We start from the raw sequence: 14,153 nt of genomic DNA, 5'->3' as shown, positions 1-14,153 counted from the left end.
TACTCTGAGTTAGGAGCAGCAATGGTAACTGTATTTTTTGCATAACTCTGTTTAGACTCAGTCCCTTTCATTACTTTGTTTTCTCTGTATATACTGTTTGATCTTACTTTCCTTTCGATTTACTTCCTTTTGGTGCACTGGATATACCAGGCACTTTGATATTGGACTCAAGTTAAGTACACCTTAGGATTATCGGAAGCTATTATATAGATTTAACTAGATTTCAGCTGTTCCTAGGAACACTGCAATTGGGGGAATCCCCCGGCTTTGGTGCTGTTTCCTGGCATTAATCAGTGACAGGTAGGCTGAGGTTCCAAGGGAAGCTAGATTAGCAACTATGTATCTTCACAAACTTTATTTTGTCTAGAAACTTGATACACTAGTACACTTTGTGATTGCTGTTGCTACTTGCATTCCAATAGGTACCCAGCCACACTGGTTCGCCAGTTTACATCTACAGTCGCATCTTATTATCTTGTTTTTAACCCTCACGGAGTGGGGTGATTTAATAGGTGGTGTGTTTTTTGATATTATAGTTTTTTCTTAAATTTGTTCTATTAAAGTTTTTGTTATTTTCTTTGTTCTTACTGCTTTGATACTAAGACTGGGGGTAGCGGTAGTGAGATTAAGGACCCCGTTTCTACGGGGAACTCTTCTCACTCCCTCTGTTTTGATATACTTTTCACATACTCTTACTTAGTATGGAAACTTAAGAGGGATGTATGGGAACAAAACTTGTGTGGACTGGCTGACAATGAATATAGTTAAAGGGACACTATAGTCACCAGAACAACTACAGCTTATTGAATTTGTTCTGGTTTTCAGAGAAAATGCAGTGTTTACATTACAGCCTAGTGATAACTTCACTGGCCACTCCTCAGATGGCTGTTAGAGATCCTTCCTGGGTCATGGCTGCCTAAAATGCATCCAAACATTCAGTGTCTCCTCCCTCTGCATGCAGACACTGAACTTTCCTCATAGAGATTCATTGATTCAATTCATCTCTATGAGGAGATGCTGATTGGCCAGGGCTGTGTTTGAATCATGCTGGCTCTGCCCCTGATCTGCCTTTTTGTCAGTCTCAGCCAATCCTATGGTGAAGCACTATGATTGGATCAGGCTACCTCTTCTGATGATGGCAGCAGACTGCTTGTTTTTCTGAGTCTAACAGCATGCAGAGTTACAGCTTCAGGCTTGAATACAGTAAGATTTTGCTATATTTATGGAGGCATGAGGGGCCCAGGGGGGCTAGATGGTGGTGTTAACACTATAGGGTCAGGAATTCATGTTTGTGCTCCTGACCCTTTAGTGATCCTTTAAGGTAATGCTGACTTTGGTCTCTCTAACACTATGGCATGTTCCCTTTCTTCTACACTCACTACATTCAGCTTTTCTCTGTCCCAGACTATATACCAGGATCTTCTGCCTGCTAGTAAGAAGGTAAGGAGACAAGTGGACCAGCGAGTGCTAGGGGACAGTCCTTAGAAAGCGTTGAGCGAGCGCATCATTAGATGCATTTATGCCAAGCTCAGGGTGCTGTCTGCATAGTATGCCCTTAGTTGGACAGCTGCATGATTGGCAGGCAGCCTGACATGCATTCATGCCAGGCTGACCTTCCAATTCTTTGGATAGACATGCCCCCTTTTTGGGCATGTTTGCCCATTTTGGCAGGTTACGTGATTTGTGTCAGTGGCACACCCTTTTACCCAGCCCATTGACTTCCTGCTTGACTGGACACTGCTGTTAGGGGTTATCAATTTACTTGAAAGATGAAAAGATAAATTAGAGGGAGATTAGCATAGGGTATGTGTTTTCTTATAGCTGCTGTTTTCTTTCTCTCCAGCACCATCTCCATCAGATACATGATGCTTGGGAGTGTTTAAGTGTTTTTGGTCGATATGATTCTGTTAGGCCCGTCATAATTGTCAGCACCAGGCCCACTGGGCTGTTAATCTGGCCCTGATTGCCATTGTATTGCATACTTACGTTATACTAAATATTCACTGATTATTATCATGCATGCTGCCTAATATTATAATTATTTTATTTGTCACAATAAATTATATCTATTTTTATAACAAATTGTAATTTTATTTGTATGGAATACATTTCACTTACATGATAACGATCTCTAAGATCTAAGAGAATTGAAATAGTGGGCAATTCTCCACCTTATAATATTATCATCCCATAAATATCCCCACAACAGCGAGATCCCGACCAAGCTGCAGCGGTTCGTGGGGTCTGCAGTGCTGATGGTGTCAAGTGGAGTGCTTGGAGCCCTTAGGAAGCACTAGGAGCATCAGTCGGCGCAGGTGTCCATTACGCATCACTGCTACATCTCTGCTGTATCCCAGCTACATCACTACTACATCTCTGCTATACCCCTGTTACATCACTACTACACCTCTGCTATATCCGAGCTACAACACTACTGCATCTCTGCTACATCCCAGCTACATTACTACTACATCTCTGCTAAATCCCAGCTACATCACTACTACACCTCTATCCCAGCTCCTGTGTCTCCAATTAACACATGCAACTATGTATCCACAGCCCATTAATGTGTTTTGAGGGTGGCCGCCGTTCCTATGCCAAACACGTGGCGGCGGCCATCTTTGTTAACAAAAGCCCAGCGGTGTTTGGTCGTCAAGTGCCTGGAACACAAATTGGCTACTCGACTTCACGAACACCACTGGACTTCCAGACCGTTAAGACAAATTATTGTTTCGGTAAATTAACGTACATAGTCCATTGTTGTATTGCAATACATGTTCGTGTAAAATTCTCATTCGAATGGCTTTCCTTCTCTAGTGCAGGGATCTGAGCGTATTTCGCCAGATGGTGCGCTCAGATCCCAGATATTTAATGAGGGGTGTAGCGGAGTAGTAGTATTATCAACGGTATCTCCGCTGGGAGACAGGATGAAGCAGGTAAAATGTAGGCAAAATGCAGGTAGCGTAGTTACAATCCTTTTCTCCCAAGAACTAGACGACACATAGCTTGGAGTTCAACCGAGAGCTGTAGCGGTTACCCTGTGTAGCAGAGGGGTTTCAACCGCTGGAGGGTGTCCTTTTCCCGATCAGTGAGGAGGATTCTCAGAATCCAGTCATGTTCCAAGGGAAGAAGCTCTTACAAGAGCTAGTGTGAATAGCTGTATAGCGGTTACCCCCAATAAGAGACAGGACTCTAGATTGAGGGTGAAGTAGAACTGATGTTTAATGACACACACTCTGCGTTTATGCAGTACTCCCCTGCAAGGGAGACGCCCACAGACAATTAGACATTAACCAATCAGACAACGGTTACATCCCACAGATTCCCTCCCCTCTGCTTGGGAGAAAATTGAGTTTCTTACTGTATCTACTCAATTATCTCCAAGCTAAAACTTATACTTTTTTATGCATTTTTATAACTTTATGATTTTTCATCACACAGGAATAAAACTTATATTTTTATGAACCACACAACTTGGGGACAAACATATTCAAAATTCATACAAATCCGTTCAGGGGTTACAGAGATATTGAAAAGTCTCTTTGGACCGACCGCACGCCTGTTTGCATGCCCAAAACAGTTCCACAGATTCAGGCTGTGCGGTTGGTCTATTTCTGCCCTGAAAATTGACAACGTCCCGTCCGAAGGTGGCGTTTGAATAGTCGAATGCACTTCGACTTCTCTCGAAGTAAAACGGGGTTAAACTTCCGCGGTGGTCGTTATTTGAGTGGAAGTCTATTTCACATGAAAAAGATGACAAAGTCCCATTCGAACATGTGTTTGAATCTTCGAATGGGACTTAGTCTCCAGCCGCGGTGTCGGAGGGTAGGTGAAGGTACAGATCAACGGTGTTCGTTCAAATGTGTGGCCGACTTCCATTCCAGGGATTTGATGGCACACACCGCTGACCGCATTCGACTGCATTAAAATAGCCGCTGCCACGTGTTCGATTGTCTAATGGCGGCCACTTCGACTACTTCGGCACTTCAGCTGTATCCGAAGTGCCATATCAAACGTACCCATTCTTTGCACAACACAGTTAAAGGGCCAGAAACAGTTTTTGTCCTTAGGTGCAAGGCAAGGTGGATGATGGCAGGAAAACAAAAGGTTTGCAGATCCAATTCAAAACAGGGGGTCTGTTACAAGAGCTTTAATGAGAAATCCCCAATTTATGTGGTTTTTATTGTACAGGGTTTCCAGCAGGGGTTTTAATCAGATGGACTGTGTGGGAAACTGACCATGCAAGGTTGTTTCCCAGCAGCCCCTGCTGTACAGGCAGCAAGATGACATCAGCAAGTACATATAATTAAATTACCAGTGGTTACAGTAACATGCAATATTTTACATTCAAATCTATAATTCTCCCACCGATTTGTATGAATGAACTCTCAACCAAATGCAGGGATCGGCAGGTACAAAGTACCGCTCTGATCCCTGCAGAAATAATCGAACGCTGCTCGTAATATACATTTCCACGAACTGGGGTTTAGAAGAGAAAACTCACAAATAGCTTTATTTCCCCGAAGGAGCGAGTTTCCCGAGCGTTATGGAAGTCCAGTGGTGTTTGGAATTCAAGTGGCCGATTTCGGTTCCAGGCACTCGACGACCAAACACCGCTGAACTCTAACAAAGCAAAGATGGCCGCCACCACGTGTTCAGTACACGAACGGCGGCCACACACAGAAAGCCCATTAACGTCTGGATACAATGTTGCAACATCACTAATGAGCGGCACACGACCTACTGGGGTGGTCTCCCATTCGGTCCTTAGTTTGTTTCACGAACAGTGTTGGAATCCACTGTTTGTGAAACTGGAAATGGAATGCTAGCGGCATTCGTGTGCTGTAAGCACATGAATGCAGAGGATAAACCAGATGAACTCTTGTACATACAGATATCTTAAAAGTGGTTGGTTTTTCCACAGATAGAAATAGCAATGGTAGTAATAGTCAGGTTTATATAAAGACATTCTGAAATAGCAATGGTAGTAATAGTCAGGTTTATATAAAGACATTCTGAAATAGCAATGGTAGTAATAGTCAGGTTTATATAAAGACATTCTGAAATAGCAATGGTAGTAATAGTCAGGTTTATATAAAGACATTCTGAAATAGCAGTGGTAGTAATAGTCAGGTATATATAAAGACATTCTGAAATAGCAATGGTAGTAATAGTCAGTGTAGCGGAATGCAGTGAGCCTGTCCTGCAAAATGCCTGTGTGATTGTGTTCGTATATGTTTTCCCTATGTTGAAATTGCTATTCGTTTGTGTATTATGTGAATTCTATGGTACTATATACTTATGGAAACTACCGAACGGAGGGACCACCCCAGAGAGAAGTGTGCCAGCTATTAAAGTTCACATTCTTTCCAACCGCAAGTTAACCGGCTCATTAACATTGTATCTGGGTGGCCGCCATTCGGCATGCGTACACGTGGCGGCGGCCATCTTACGCATGAAAATCCCAGCGGTGTTTGGTCGTCGAGTGCCTGGAACTCAAATCGGACACTCAAACAACCAAACACCGCTGAGACCTCCAGAGCTCCGTAACTGCCGAACGGAGAAACATAACGAATCCCCATTCGGTAGTAATAAAGTACCGAATGAGGGAATCACTATCTAGGTGAATGTAAATGTGGATGGCAATTATAAATGTCTGTTTTAACTGCCGAACGGAGACCGACCGCAGGGCCCATTCTCATGGAACCCTTTTCGGATACCAACTCGTGTGCGGTCGGTCAAACTTCACCTGCCTGTAACTACCGAACCCCTGGTCCGATCTGGGTGAATTTTGGATATTATATTCACCCAGATCAGGGCTACCTAGCGGTACCCTGATATTAAGGATATGTGATGGTTTAGGGGTACATCCAAGTTTGGGGTAAAGTACTGTACAACTTAAGGGGATTATGACTCACTCTGAGGGGAGGAGATGTGTGGGAGGTAACAAGAATGGTATTGGTTACTGTCCTAATTACTGTAGTTCCCTCCCTTGCATGGGAGCAGGCTTTATAAGAAACCTTGGAATAAACGATTGTCAGTTCTACTCCTGAAACTGTGTGTCGTCCAGTTATTGGGAGTGCTGTGGGGATTTCGCTGTACCTTTTTACCTGCTGGAAACTCTGTTGTGGATTTACTAATGACTTGTTCCTGAGCCTTCCTTGGATCTAAAGGGGAGAATAGCTGCGAGAAATCAGCTCTCCGCTACATTGGTTGGCAGCGCTGGGATCCAGACTCACAGAGGAACAAGGATTAATGGAGATTGATCTTTCTACGCTAAAGAGAACCACATTGAAAGATCTTCTGGAAGCGAAAGGTGTTTCTGCCAGCAGCAAATCCAAAGCAACGCTTATCACCGAAGTAATGGCAGAGTACAGAGCAGAAGAGGTCCAGGCCACGGAACAAAGACCTGAAACAGAACAGGAGGAGTTCCAAAGGCATTTACAATTCAGACTGGCCTTTTATGGGGAAAACCCACCAACAGAGATCATCTCTAAAACAATGACAGAGGTGCAGGAGTTTGTGATGAGAAACAGGAGACCACAAACACCGGAAAGAAGTGCAGCAGGAGCTGTGGCACAAGAGGGTAAGCCTAAAATTCCCTATCAAGCGTTTAAAACGTATGTGGAAGCAGAGGAGAATATAGATGCCTTCCTCCAAGATTTTGAGAGACTATGTACGCTGCATAATATACCAAGGGAAGAATGGGTACCCATATTGGCAGGACGGCTGTCAGGAAGGGCAGCTGAAGCCTACCGCACTGTGCCTGATATTGAAATTAGGAACTATAGCCGGGTAAAAGAAATTATCCTGGCCCGGTACGCAATAACAGCAGAGGCATACCGGAGGCGCTTCAGAGAATTGAAAAAGGCGGACAAAGATTCGCACGCAGAGTGGGCTTGCCGACTAGAAAGGGCAGCTCTTGGGTGGATGCAGTCGAGTAAAGCGCGGTCCATGGAGGACTTGTTACAAATGCTGCTGTTGGAGCAGTTTTATGAGGGGATATCCTCAGAGCTACAGGAATGGGTGAGGGATCGTAACCCCACCACCCTCACCGAGGCTGCCAAAAAGGCAGATGATTTTATGGACGCTCGCAGACAAACCAAAGCAGTGAGTACCAAACCTGTCATGCGACCACTAGGGGGGAACTCCTTCTCTCCTAACCCTCAACCCCCACCAAGGCAACTTCCTCCACCAGCACCAGCAGCAGCGCAGCAGAGATACCGCACACCTGCTTCTGTGCAATGCCACCGATGCCAGAAGTGGGGACATTACCAGCGAGATTGTCCGCAGTCCAGGGAACGCAACACCTGGATCCGACCAGGACCTCCACCCCCACCACCAAGAGCAGCAGCGCATCATTACCAGGACGAGGTACCACTTCCCTACAGCTCTGCCGTTCCAGTCACGACTGTGGAACAGTGGGAAGTGCTGCATGAGGCCAACCCCTTACAGGCACAGGCGGATAACCGCCAGCACCATAGGCAGACCGTATATCTGGAAGGGAAGCCTATGCAGGGGCTCAGAGACTCGGGAGCCACTATCACCCTGGTGCAAAGCCATTTGGTTTCGGACAAGGCCAAACTGAATAAGACTGTGGCTGTCAGGGTTGCAGGGGGAGCCGTGTATCGGCTAGACACAGCCAGGGTACATTTGCATTGGGGTGCGGGGTTCGGGAATGTGGAAGTGGGACTAATGCCGCAATTACCTGCTGAGGTGGTCCTGGGGAATGATCTGGGCAAACTCACCTCCGCATTTGAACCTCAAACTACTGAAGAAGCACACCCAGTAGTCACCAGGCAACAGGCCCGCACCCAACAAAACAACGCACTGCCGGAGGTCCAGGTAAGAGATTCCTCCCCTTCCCTAGACTGTATCCCTTGGGCCCCTCCTGATGAGTTTGTAGCCGAGGTAGTCACTGACCCTACCTTACAGGTATACCGAGACAAGGTCACCTCTATTCAACCGGGGGCAGAGGGGGAAAGATTTGTATGGGACAGACAGTTATTGTACCGGGAAACAAGTAAACAGATAGATGGGTCAGACCCCATTGCTACAAGACAGCTGGTGGTACCTCAGAGGTACCGAACCGAATTACTCCGGATAGCGCACGATATTCCGCTATCCGGACATTTGGGGGTCAGCCGTACCAGATATCGATTGACCCAAAGTTTCTTCTGGCCAGGGATTAGCCAGGAGGTACGCAGGTACTGTAATACCTGCGACACGTGCCAGAGGGTGGGAAAGAGGGGGGATAAGCGTAAGGCGAGGCTGCACCCCCTACCCATAATTGAGGAACCCTTTCATAGGGTTGCCGTAGATATTGTAGGCCCCTTCCGGAAACCTAGCCCCTCGGGCAAACGGTACATCCTGACCGTAGTGGACTATGCCACTCGCTACCCCGAGGCGGTAGCTTTAACGAATATACATGCAGAGACGGTGGCTGAGGCGCTGATGCAGATTTTCTCCCGGATGGGGTTACCCAGGGAGATCATCTCGGATCAGGGCACTCAGTTCACGGCAGAGGTTACCCAACAACTCTGGAAGTTCTGTAAAATTAAACCTATAATTAGTGCTCCGTACCACCCCCAGACTAATGGGCTCTGCGAACGGTTCAATGGCACCTTAAAACAGATGCTCCGAACCTTCGCCGAGACTCACCGAGACTGGGAAAAATTCCTGCCACACTTACTGTTTGCGTACAGGGAGGTGCCGCAGGAATCTACAGGATTTTCCCCCTTTGAACTGCTATTTGGGAGGAGGGTAAGGGGACCCCTAGACTTGATTAGAGAGCACTGGGAGGGAGACCGTAGCGTGGACGGTACCCCTATTGTACCATATGTGTTGGCCCTCCGAGATCGCCTGGAAGCACTCACCAAGACGGTAAAGGAAAACCTACAGGCAGCTCAGACGCGTCAGCGCACCTGGTACGATAGGGGCGCCAGGGACCGCAGCTTTCAGGTCGGACAGAAAGTTTTAATTTTAAAACCTGTCCGACACGATAAGCTACAGGCCGCCTGGCAAGGCCCTTATAAAGTGGTAGAACAACGATGTGACACCACGTATATAATTGGCCACTGCGCAGGGAATGGGGGGCGACGCATGATCCATGTGAACATGCTGAAACCTTACCAGGAACGTTCAGAGGAGGTGACAGCTATCTGCGCCCCCACCTCTGAAGAGAGCGACAGCCTACCCCTCCCCGATCTGTTAGAAGATGGACAGCTGGCTGGGGATTTAGGAGCAGTCGTATTGGGGGATCGGTTGAGCCCACAGGAGCGTATCGAGGTACAACAACTACTGCAGGAAAAGCAGGAGACCTTTTCTAATGTACCTGGATACACCCCTCTGGCTACCCACCGAGTAGACACCCCAGGTCAACTTCCCATGCGCCAGACCCCATACCGCATCCCTGAAGCGGTCCGGGAGAATATGCGCAAAGAGATTGAGGAGATGATACAGTTAGGAGTGATTGAGCCCTCAGATAGTCCCTGGGCATCTCCAGTGGTCCTCGTACCAAAGCGGGACGGCACGACCCGTTTTTGCGTGAACTACAGGAGACTGAATGAGAAGACCGTATCCGACGCATACCCGATGCCTAGGATCGATGAGTTACTAGACCGGATGGCCAGGGGACAATACCTTACCACGATTGATCTGTGCAAAGGGTATTGGCAGATTCCCTTGGCCCCGGAAGCCATCCCTAAGTCCGCCTTTGTCACCCCATTCGGCCTGTACCAATTTAAGGTCATGCCGTTTGGGATGAAAAACGCGCCGGCTACCTTCCAGCGGATGGTGGACCGCCTCCTAGATGGGTTCCAAGACTACACCTGCGCATATCTCAATGATATTGCCATATTTAGCGATACCTGGCAGGAACACTTGGCCCATATAGGAGCGGTTCTAGACAGGATCAGGGAGGCTGGTTTGACCCTAAAACCAGCTAAAGGTAGTATTGGGATGGCCGAGGTACAGTACCTGGGCCACAGAGTGGGCTGTGGTAAGCAGAAGCCGGAATCCGCCAAAGTAGAGGCAGTATCACAGTGGCCTACCCCGACAACTAAAACCCAGGTGTTAGCCTTCCTAGGGACAGCAGGGTATTACCGGAAATTTGTCCCCAATTATAGTGCCCTGGCCAAACCCCTCACGGACCTGACACGTAAAAACCTTCCCCGCCAAGTAACCTGGACCCCGGAGTGTGAGCAGGCATTCCAACACTTGAAAGATGCACTTGTTAATGCCCCTGTCTTGGCCGCTCCCAATCCAACTAAACGTTTTCTTGTTCACACAGACGCTTCTATGTTTGGATTGGGGGCAGTATTAAGCCAAGTCGGGGCCGATGGCGGAGAACATCCAGTGGCTTACATCAGTCGCAAACTTTTACCCCGGGAAGTAAGCTACGCCGCCATCGAGAAGGAATGCCTGGCTGTGGTGTGGGCCTTGAAGAAATTGCAACCCTATTTGTATGGACAGGCTTTTTCGCTGCTCACGGATCACAACCCGTTAGTCTGGCTGAACCGGGTGGCTGGGGACAATGCCAGGCTGCTGCGCTGGAGTTTGGCGCTGTAGCCTTTTGACTTTAACATTCAATACCGCCCGGGTAAGCAAAATGGAAACGCCGACGGGTTGTCGCGACAAACTGATCTGGAAAAATGATCCGTGAGCACCCCGGTCATCCCCAAGCCGATCCGTGTGGGATCAGACTGTGTATGCCGGCTTGTGGGCAAGGGGGAGCAGTGTAGCGGAATGCAGTGAGCCTGTCCTGCAAAATGCCTGTGTGATTGTGTTCGTATATGTTTTCCCTATGTTGAAATTGCTATTCGTTTGTGTATTATGTGAATTGTATGGTATTCGGTAGTTTCCATCCGTACTATATACTTATGGAAACTACCGAACGGAGGGACCACCCCAGAGAGAAGTGTGCCAGCTATTAAAGTTCACATTCTTTCCAACCGCAAGTTAACCGGCTCATTAACATTGTATCTGGGTGGCCGCCATTCGGCATGCGTACACGTGGCGGCGGCCATCTTACGCATGAAAATCCCAGCGGTGTTTGGTCGTCGAGTGCCTGGAACTCAAATCGGACACTCAAACAACCAAACACCGCTGAGACCTCCAGAGCTCCGTAACTGCCGAACGGAGAAACATAACGAATCCCCATTCGGTAGTAATAAAGTACCGAATGAGGGAATCACTATCTAGGTGAATGTAAATGTGGATGGCAATTCTAAATGTCTGTTTTAACTGCCGAACGGAGACCGTCCGCAGGGCCCATTCTCATGGAACCCTTTTCGGATACCAACTTGTGTGCGGTCGGTCAAACTTCACCTGCCTGTAACTACCGAACCCCTGGTCCGATCTGGGTGAATTTTGGATATTATATTCACCCAGATCAGGGCTACCTAGCGGTACCCTGATATTAAGGATATGTGATGGTTTAGGGGTACATCCAAGTTTGGGGTAAAGTACTGTACAACTTAAGGGGATTATGACTCACTCTGAGGGGAGGAGATGTGTGGGAGGTAACAAGAATGGTATTGGTTACTGTCCTAATTACTGTAGTTCCCTCCCTTGCATGGGAGCAGGCTTTATAAGAAACCTTGGAATAAACGATTGTCAGTTCTACTCCTGAAACTGTGTGTCGTCCAGTTATTGGGAGTGCTGTGGGGATTTCGCTGTACCTTTTTACCTGCTGGAAACTCTGTTGTGGATTTACTAATGACTTGTTCCTGAGCCTTCCTTGGATCTAAAGGGGAGAATAGCTGCGAGAAATCAGCTCTCCGCTACAGTCAGGTTTATATAAAGACATTCTGTAAGTGGCTAGGTTTGCCACAAGGGGTTATTCGGCTGATTTAACCTATTATTATACCAGTTATGGAATTTAATGTGAAATTGTATGTTTTGTTGTACGGAGAGATAATGTGATTAACAGTACATCCTTGCACAATTATCTCTCCTGTACAGCAATGTATGATGGGAAATAGTCTTGCAGGCTAAGTTCCCCACACAGTTCCTTGGAGTAAAACCCCTGCAATGTCTGTAAGGAAACCCCTTGCAAGGGGACTTGCAATAATACTGTGACCGTGGAATAAAAGTTCAGTTGACTCCCAAACTATGTGTCGTCTAGTTCATTGGAAAGAGGGATATTTACTATGCTACCTGTGATTTATATGCTGATTCCTGACTACCAGCAAAGATACCGTGGCTTATACTATTACTCCGCTACAGTGTCTGTTACTGGGAGGAAACATTGTGCCTGTTATTGGAGCAAACATTGTGTCTGAGATTTGGAGAATACATTGTGCCTATTATTGGGAGAATACATTGTGTCTGTTATTGGGAGGATACATTGTGTCTGTTATTGGGATGATACATTGTGTCTGTTATTGGGAGAATACATTGTGTCTGTTATTGGGAGGATACATTGTGTCTGTTATTGGGAGGATACATTGTGTCTGTTATTGGGAGGATACATTGTGTCTGTTATTGGGAGGATACATTGTGTCTGTTATTGGGAGGATACATTGTGTCTGTTATTGGGAGGATACATTGTGTCTGTTATTGGGAGGATACATTGTGTCTGTTATTGGGAGGATACATTGTGTCTGTTATTGGGAGGATACATTGTGTCTGTTATTGGGAGGATACATTGTGTCTGTTATTGGGAGGATACATTGTGTCTGTTATTGGAAGGATACATTGTGTCTGTTATTGGAAGGATACATTGTGTCTGTTATTGGGAGGATACATTGTGTCTGTTATTGGGAGGATACATTGTGTCTGTTATTGGGAGAATACATTGTGTCTGTTATTGGGAGGATACATTGTGTCTGTTATTGGGAGGATACATTGTGTCTGTTATTGGGAGGATACATTGTGCCTGTTATTGGGAGGATACATTGTGTCTGTTATTGGGATGATACATTGTGTCTGTTATTGGGATGATACATTGTGTCTGTTATTGGGAGAATACATTGTGTCTGTTATTGGGAGGATACATTGTGTCTGTTATTGGGAGGATACATTGTGTCTGTTATTGGAAGGATACATTGTGTCTGTTATTGGGATAATACATTGTGTCTGTTTTTGGGATAATATATTGTGTCTGGGATTTGGGGAAATCATTGAATTGGTAGAATATATCAGATTGGGAGAATACACTGTTTCTAGGATTATGCTTTATTTTCGTTTTATTCAGTTACTCTATATCAGCTCTAAATTTAAGTAAATTGATTAGATCGCTGTCCCTACCTGGGTGGCAGTGGTTGAGATAAACGTGGAGTGATCATATTCCCATCCCTGATCACAGCTTCTCACTGAAGATTTGTTGGCTGTTACTTCGGAGTTATTATGGAGTAGATGTAGCTGTGGCTGCGAGTACATCTTACAGGAGCTGTAGGCCCCATCTACCTCTCGGGGGATGTAGACGAGGAGAAGGTCCTCCTTGGTCAGATTGCCCATTAGTTCGTTTGGGAAAATGGCACAGTGATGGCTGGGAACGGATGAGATAAAGATGTGCAGGAGAAAGTTTTGGGGTAAAATTAAGCGGGGAATGCATAGGATCATCAAAGTAAGTACCTGGAATCTTCCAAAGCCACCGGCTTCCAGGAGGAGGTCATCAAAACTTAACTTCTTAGGAGAAGAAGGGGTGAGACCAACAGCAGGACCTGTCCCATCCATTCTGTGTCAGATCTGGAAATATTAAATGAACTGAATGGGTCACATGCACTGCATGCAGGGCCACTTTAAAAGATTTTGGGAGAGAATTAATTTGTTGCGCTAAATGGCTGAAATCATGGGTCCTTATCACCACATTGCAGAAAGCGCTCTCTCCTTTACATGTCAATGTGGGGCACACATAGCTGGTTCCAACTAAGGATATCATACCGTCTAATATCCCTGTCTGATACATAGCTAATCCATTCTCCCCATACAGTCATTTGACTTGACTAACATTCACTGGAAGATAACAAGTTATCACTATCCATCCCCCTACACATTACCCATAGCTTATATAAATACACCTCTCCTTATACAGAGATCGCTATAATCCAGGTATACACCTCTCCTTATACAGAGATCGCTATAACACAGGTATACACCTCTCCTTATACAGAGATCGCTATAATCCAGGTATACACCTCTCCTTATAC

General features: G+C 46.3%; 1 protein-coding gene across 1 annotated transcript in view; it reads right to left on the bottom strand.

Annotated features, from left to right (window-relative positions):
• Positions 1-13,705, bottom strand: part of LOC134587636 (solute carrier family 22 member 7-like) — a 113,914-nt gene extending 100,209 nt beyond the window's left edge. The window contains exon 1 of the mRNA XM_063444168.1: positions 13,252-13,705. Coding sequence (XP_063300238.1) covers positions 13,252-13,680 — 429 coding nt within the window. The 5' untranslated portion in view covers positions 13,681-13,705. The remainder of the gene's footprint in view (positions 1-13,251) is intronic.
• Positions 13,706-14,153: the final 448 nt, after the last annotated feature.

The sequence above is a fragment of the Pelobates fuscus genome, chromosome 2, assembly GCF_036172605.1.
Source record: "Pelobates fuscus isolate aPelFus1 chromosome 2, aPelFus1.pri, whole genome shotgun sequence".
Lineage (NCBI taxonomy): Eukaryota > Metazoa > Chordata > Amphibia > Anura > Pelobatidae > Pelobates > Pelobates fuscus.
Note: the sequence above shows the minus strand (reverse complement) of the source record. Positions and strands in the feature narration are given on the sequence as shown.